Source organism: Camelina sativa, chromosome 9 (genome assembly GCF_000633955.1).
Source record: "Camelina sativa cultivar DH55 chromosome 9, Cs, whole genome shotgun sequence".
In the NCBI taxonomy this organism is placed as follows: domain Eukaryota; kingdom Viridiplantae; phylum Streptophyta; class Magnoliopsida; order Brassicales; family Brassicaceae; genus Camelina; species Camelina sativa.
Window position 1 is genome coordinate 33,932,561 of NC_025693.1, and position 8,388 is coordinate 33,940,948.

The 8,388-nt window shown below is 29.7% G+C and overlaps 1 protein-coding gene across 1 annotated transcript; it reads left to right on the forward strand.

The window, feature by feature from the left end:
• On the forward strand, positions 3,943-6,922 carry LOC104715945 (protein CHROMATIN REMODELING 35-like). The gene is made up of 6 exons (XM_019230103.1): positions 3,943-4,137; positions 4,272-4,379; positions 4,473-4,544; positions 5,082-5,398; positions 5,477-6,829; positions 6,919-6,922. Exons 1-6 carry the CDS (start codon positions 3,943-3,945, stop codon positions 6,920-6,922), a joined length of 2,049 nt encoding a protein of 682 aa, XP_019085648.1.

The following is an 8,388-nucleotide window of genomic DNA, read 5'->3' on the forward strand; positions in this document are numbered from 1 at the left end:
TGAACTGTTATGTTCGACGTTATCACTAATCCTTGTATAACTCAACATGTCATATAACTGACTTATAAACTTATAGTAGAAAAAGAAGAAATACAATTTTCTTTTGATATGTAAAATTCAAGACTCCACCTTTCTGATAAAGGAAGAAAAAAAACCCTACTTGGTCAAATATACTATAGATCTTTTGCGAAAGACATGAATTGGCAACAAAAAAAGAAGAAGAGATGAACTTATAAAAAGTTAAGTTGATAAGTTGCATCAATTTCTGGTGAGTATTTGAAGCAATTGTTTATCAAAAGTAGTGATGTTTGATTGATTTACAATTCATTAGCTTAATCAATTTATTTAATTTAAAGAATCTATAATCGTTCATACTCTAATAAAAAATAGCTCAAATTACGATATAAAATCAACAATTAAAACTAACCTTTAGTGTGTGACATTGATTTTACCCATCATATGAGAAGATATAGGATAGTAATCCTCAGACGTTTTCTGATGACTGAACCGGCTTTGTTTCCCATAAATTTAAATTTCAGAATCTATCTCTGTAACGACTGGAATTCAATCTTTCTTTTGTGAGTGTTTACATATCTTTTCTATCTCGGCTTCTCAATTTTTTTTGGGAGCAATGCGACAACCCTTTATGCACCGATGGGAGAACTCCTCGATGCAGTTTTTGACAGAGAGAAGAAGACTTGTTTTAGTTGTTATCTATGTCGTATATGATGTGTTTATATAAAAGAAAATAAAGAAAACAAACAAAATACAAATTATAGGATAAGGCTAATTTAAAAAAAAAATTGAGGAAATACACCATTTTCGGATATCGGGTTTAGATTTTTAGGTTTAATTATTCATTTTGGGGGTTGTTTAAAGTATTAAGCTATAAAGTTAAATAATTATAGTTTAGGGGCTTTAGTTTTAGACTATTTAAATATCTTCTTATGATTTTTTTGTCAACAATTTTTTAAACTGACTCAAAAGTGTTATTTAGTATAAATCCAAACTTAGCTATTTAGTTAGTACCAATAAAGAAAACATTGTTACAAATTCATTGTAGTCAACAAATTACAATAGGTATTAGTCTGGCTGTTCTTTTTCTTGACTTGACTATTCTTTAAGGTGATAATAATTAAAATATAAATCTACCACTATTTAATTTTTGTTTTGACTTCTAACACATGTAAGCTTACTAGGAAAAACACTAATTTTTTTTTACTATTAAATGTACTTTTATATAGACTTATAATAGAATATTTTTTCTTATATATTATTTATTAAAACCATCGTTATAAAATTATTTGTTATTTTTTTAATTTTGGAATATAACTTTTGTGATAGTTATAACATTATAAAAGAAATCGTTTTAGTAACGCATATGCTTAGATAGCTCAGTTCCATATAATGTGTTCAACATAATGGAGAGAGGAGAGTAACACAAAACTTTTAACAAAAACCACAATAAATCAAAATTAGATATTAATATGTTAAATTAAATATTTTTCTTTCAAAATTAAAAATATATATTTATTCTAATACATACAAATAATCTTAAAATATACACTTATTAATAAAATATGGTATGTTGTTGTTTTTTATTTATACTCTAGTTGTAACTTTTAATTTTGCCAAAGTGAATTCGTAATCAATTTTACAATTAAACCTTTTTAGACAGCCAAATCAAAGTTAAACCCTAAAAGTATTGGACAACAATAGCTTTATAATTCATTTTCCTTATTACTTTTTTTTGTACGTTATAAACTACATATGACATTGCCAAATAATTACAACATGCATCAGCCATACAACATGCATCGGCTGTTTTCAAAAATATATAGTTGTAAATTATGTATGTTAGTGATATGCGTTACAGTTTGTCTTCACTTCTAACTTCCAGTACTCTTTTTTTTTTCCTTATTTTGTATAAAACTATTTTTTTATGCCAGCTATGTACAACATGCATTAGACGTTTCAAAGGAAGATAAGAGTTACATTTATATTTTGTCTTCATATATCCACAATTTGTGTGAGCGTTAGATTTTGTCTTTATATATTGTTTATGCCAGCTAATTGTAACATGCATTGGCTGATTTAAGAAAAGATAAATTACATTTTGTCTTCACTTCTTTTCTTCTAACTTCCAAGTCTGGACACATTTTTTTTGCTTCCCATGTAGAAAAACTTTCCTTTCTTCGGCATATGAAGACAGACAAAATGTAAATGTAACGCCTATATTTTTTATGACAGATTACACTAGATACAAAATCTGTTACAATTTAATATTTACTTTTGTATTATGTGTGTGTCCAAAATGAATATGAGTAAATCCAAATTCAATTTTTCAGTTTATTACAGACACTTTCCTAGTTTAAATATATGAAAACTAAAATAGCCGCAAATTTGAACTAAATTTTGAAAAATTGTTATAAATATTATTTGATATAAATTTTAAAAGAAAATAATATAAAGTTGATATAAATTTTAAAAGAAATTTATTTAAGAAATCTTCATTAAACTCGAAATTATAAAATAAGCAAGAATTTCAATAAGTTTAAATCTCCAATTGTGATAAGCGTTACATTTTGTCTTCATTTATTTGTTTAGGCTAGCTAATTGGAACATGCATTGGACGTTTAAAGAAAAAAAAAAGAATTTGTAAGTAAATGTTTATTTGTAATAAGCGTTACATTTTGTTTTCACTTCTTTTTTTCTAACTTCCAAGTCAACATAGTCATTTCAATATATTATTACACTACAAAATCTCTTACAATTTATTTACTATTGTTCTGTCAAATATGAAATATGCGTAGAAAAAAGTTTAAAATTTTTAGCTAGTACGCTTTCCTAGTCTAATTATATGAAAACAAAAATAATTTCAGAAACTTTATCTAAATTTTTAAGAAGTCATTTACTTATAAGCATTTTTGATACATGTAAAATATAATCTAAATTTGAGGTTTTTAAAAATCATCTAAGAAGTCTTCAGTAAACTGGAGATAATAAAATAAGCAAGAACTTCAATGCATTTTTTTTTTGTTAACGTTGGACCACAACAGGCCAGGCCATTAACCATATCCAAATATTTTAATACGTAGAAAGCGGGATTTGAATTTCAATACATTATGTTTGTGACTGTTATTTAAAAAATGAGTATTTGAATCGGAAAAAGAATTTAGTATCTTTCTTCCGGCTTAATTGTTTTTAATTGAAAAAATAAAAAAATGAAGGAAAGTTAGGATAAAAGAAAATGAGAGAAAAGTTGTCCCTATTTTAGTTAAATAAGTTATTATTTAACTGGATATAACAATACTAACGGTATTTTGATTTGACGTGTGAAAAGTGAAAACCATTACAATAAAATTAACGGTATTTCAACTTTTCGCGCGTGAAAAATTGTTTTAAATTTATAATAAACTTAGCCTTGTTTTCATATTTTTGTTTGTATTTTTGGTAAAACACTATATTAGTTTCTTTATTTTAATCCTTATTTCTGATATAATAAGTGAGTTGGGAGCATCAAATTCAGTTTAGGAACAGAAAAATTGGTTTTCTCTAAATCTTCTGTTTGAGAAAGAAAAAGAAACCTGAGAAATTTGAGTTCTGTATCTCTATTTTCTTTTCAATGGATTCAAAGAGGAAATTATCACAAGAAAAAGGTATGCTATTTGTTTCTATGAACATATATCCATATATATATATATATATATATATATATATTTATAAAAGTATTGTATGCTGCAAAATTACTTGAATTTTAACAATGTCTAAAATCAGTTTTCTCCCGTAGTTATAGTTGTTTCTAAATTATAATGTATGAGTACATTATTTTAAAAGTCATTTTATTTCTTCACTTTTGATGTCAACTAGTCTTAGAATTTTCAACCCAATTTTATATATTCAGACCTATATCAAAACGATGATGACAAAAGGAAGAAAGTCATGATACTAGATAATCAAGAAGCCGGTGGAAGCAGTGGCGACGGATTAGTGGACGTACCAGTCATGTACTTGACTTCGGAAAAAGACATACATAAGAATCATACAATCGGAAGCTCATTTAAACATCTCATGATTGGTGGCAGCAGCATAGGTGGTAACAGTGGTAAAGGGCTAGACAAGGATATTTTTTCAGATGTAAGTGTACATATATCTATAAATAAGAATTATTCTACGGTAATAATAGTCTTTTGTTGCTGTTGTTATGATCTTAGATGTAGCATACTTTTGGTATTTGATATGTTTGATGAATTAGTTTTTATTATGTGTAGGGAAATGAATTGGTCAAAATCAATACGAGTAAAGACAAAGGAAAAGCCATCTGCGACCTGAATGAAACTGTTTGGCGACAAGATGAACCAGTTTCAAACACATTTGAGGTTTACCATTCGTTGTCATTGACAGGAGTTGTTTAGTTAAAACGCAAGGTTGAGATTGATACTAATGATTTCTGTGACCTTTTCTTTTTGTAGACAAGTGGAGAAATACTTAAAAATTGTGAGCATTCGTGGATATGGAAGCAAGGTTCTGGTCATGTTTGTTGGATATGTGGAATCATTGACAAGGTCAGCAAACATCTAATTACGTTATAAATTAAATAATATATATACTTTTTACATACTTACCAATACAATAATTATGTCTTACAATAATATGTATATTTGAGTTTCAATCTAGTTTGCCCGGATTAAACCGGATTCAAAACTTTATATCAAATATAAATTTAAAATAAATATGTAAATTACACATAACTATATATATATATATATATGTTTATATGTGTGTTTGTATGTGTGTGAAACATAATAGTTTTTTTTTTAAAAGTTAAAAGAAACATATAGACTTCAAAAATAACTTGTAATCTAACACATCATTAAAAACCATAAGAAAAAATAATATTACTTTTTAGCAAAAAAATAAAAATAAAAACCCCAATTCCCATGTTTTTCAATTGTTTTAAATGGTTTCTTAACTGGATTTAAAAAGCATGGTCGCCCACCTAATTAGCAGTTCAACTCGGTGATTTTTTTTTTTTTTAATTCTTGATTATCTATCAGCTATTTTTTCAATCCAGTTTGTTATATAATCAGGATCATTCGTTGCCACCCGGATTCGGATCAAATAACTCCAAAGATATCAGTCTAAGAGTTCCTAAAGATGGGTTTTTAGGAACTGGTATTTTCCCACATCCTGTGCACAGAAGTAGTATGAATTCTCATCACATAGAGATACTTAATTTTCTATGCAAAAATTTGGGTGTGCAAAACTCGAATGGATGCATTCTAGCTCAAGCTCCAATATCTGAAAAGACGTTCTTGATGATCAATTTCATATACGGCTACATTAAAAAACACCCAAATAGTAAACCTCTAATTGTGCTTCCAAAACGAATGATTAAATTTTGGAAAAAGGAGTTTGTTGAATTGAAAGCCGATGAGGTCATGTTGCTTGACTTGTACTCAGCGAAGGCTAATACTCGGGCTCAACAATTAGAGATACTAAAGCAATGGGCTTTCAACAAGAGTATTATCTTCTTAGGCGCGAAACAGTTTTCAAATATAGTTGCTGATAACAATGGTATAGAAGCTGCATATCTTTGTAGAGATCTTCTCATAAACATTCCTTCACTGGTTATTTTCGATAGAGGAACTGACCCTAGGAATGAGATGATGCGTTTTCTTAAATTTGTTGCGCTTATCAAGACGCCAAACAAGATCTTACTTACTGGGACTTTATATCAAAACAGCATGAAGGAGGTTTTTAATATTCTTGATGTTGCCTTTCCTGAGTTTCTGAAGCACAACAAAGCTGGGGAAAAAATCAGAAGATTCTTGAACGTTGATTCCAACACTGATGGACTTCCAATGGATTTGAAGATGCCCTTGTTTGATCAACTGGAAGATGCTTTACTTCGTCAAGATTCAGATCACGGCGACAAGATTGGTTACTTAACTGAACTGAAAATGTTGACAAACAAGGTTATCTACAATCACCAAGGACAGTTTCTTCTTGAAGTTCCGAGATTGATGGACTTTACGGTGGTCTTAAAACCGACATCAAGCCAAAAGTCAGCATGGGATATTGAAAAAAACTCTAAAGGGAAGGGTTTCAAAACATACTCTACCTTGAGTGGAATCACGCTTCACCCTGTGCTATGTACTTTCTCCGACCGGGTAAAAGGTCTTCCTGCCCCAAATGAGGATGAGATGGATGAGATTGTCAAAAGTATTGACGTAGCAGATGGCGTTAAAACAAAATTCTTCATGGGATTAGTGAAGTTATGCGAATATACGAATGAGAAGATTCTTGTAGTAAGCCAATATGTCAACCCACTGATATTCCTCCAAAGACTCGTGGCTAAGATTAAAGGTTGGAAAGACGGCAAAGAAACCTTCATGATTAAAGGTGACACCAGCCTTTCTGTTCGTGAAGTCTCAGTTAATCAGTTCAACAACTCACATGATGCCAGAATCTTCTTTGCATCGATCAAAGCGTGTAATGAGCATATCACTCTCACGGGTGCAACAAGGGTTTTAATGCTCGACATCATCGCCAAACCTTGTATGGCTAGACAAGCCATAGAGCTGGCCTATCATCCAGGACAGCAAAAAGAAGTTTATTCCTATAGGTTGGTGGCTGTAGACACTTCAGAAGAAGACGAAGACATAATGGCAGCTCGAAAGGAGATAATTTCTGGAATATGGTTTGATGGGAAGACCTATCCCATTGATGGAAGATTTTGTTTTCCGAGCATTGATGGGAACTACAGCACTGATCACTTTCTTGGATCTTCATATATGAGGGAAGACATCAAAACCATATACAAAAGGTTCGCTTTGGGTTGGTTTTTATCTATTTGGATGTATTTGTTGTATAACCAATATTTGATTTGCTTTCTATTTTCTTTTTTGTCTCCAGGTAAAATACGAGCGAGCTCCTCATTGAAATTACAAGTCAACCTGACTCTTTCTATTTTATATTAATGTATTTTATTCGTAAATTATAACAGACGAAGTGTTGTATTTATGTCGATAAAACTTTTATTTTTCTTTTACTCAAATCGAGTAACAAAAATGAATACTCAATTTTTTTTGGTATTTTTAAGTAATGGCTCTATTAATCATTTTGAATATGGGTTGTCGATTTAAGGTTGGTTTTTATTTTCTTTTGAATATAATTTAACATTATTTAAAAAAAAAATTATAATCTTAATTCAAGTCGGGACCTTTGAATATTCAATGTATCACATTAGTATCTTACTATCTCGAACATGAATTTAAATAGAAATCAGATATTTTGACGTAACAGTTACTAGATGAACACTTATTAGATGCACAATTCTCTACGCCGCGGCTAATTGTAACCATGCACACTTAGTTGTAAAAATAAAGAAATCACCAATTAAGTTGCCTTATGTTTCTTGATTCAATAAAGAAAAATTCTGATTTTATAATTTGTTATTTTAGCTTTTATTAAAATTAACAGGATTTAGCATGCAATAAAAGTAGATTAGGGGTTTTAAAAACTATTTGGACAATTATGAAAGCATGTGAGTAGATTCGATATAGTGTGTTTCTGATTTTTAAAGTGTTGAATACTCAATTAATTTCAAATTAAACGACACATAGAATAAGATTACTTTTTAAATCTTAAGAAATATGTTTACATAAGGGAGACAGATAAAAAACGTTCGAGCTCGTGGAAAACAAGAATCATAGAGTATTAAGTAAGAAAGTAAGAAACCTTTTTCAGAATCTGAGTCAATTAAGTTTTATAGTGTAGTAGTTTTCATTGTTAAGAGCAGAAGATGGATACAAACACATTATTCATTGTTTAAAAGATAGAGAGTAGAAGATATATATAATCTAGAGATCGATAACCTTCTACGCGTAGAAACAAACGATACAAGAGTTTTAACATTTTTGTCACATACACGACAATTATTGAAAGCATTAAAAGCAACACTTTGAAAATGACCACCCCTTAACCTCTGGTTACACATGGTATCTTCATGGATTTTGTAGTCTAGGCAGTTTCAACTGCATTCATCAAGCCTTTTGTGCAGATTGTAGAACATGCGTTCGCACATTTTTCAACCGCTCCATTCACGATTTCATTTGCATCTAGTCATCCAAACAAAATTTGAACAGAATGTTCTCTTGTCAATTATTAAAAAGAACAAAAATTGACGATATTGAAAATATATATGTATGGGAAGTTTGCTTTACCGGAGTTTTGGAGAGTGGTTAAACCGCTGCACACAGAAAATACACACCCAACTTTGCAGTATTCATTGACAGCACCACCTTGAGAGGAAAATAAATCAATATCGCGGACATCAGAAAAATGAAATCTTGATTTGTCTTGTAACAAATAACGTATGTAATA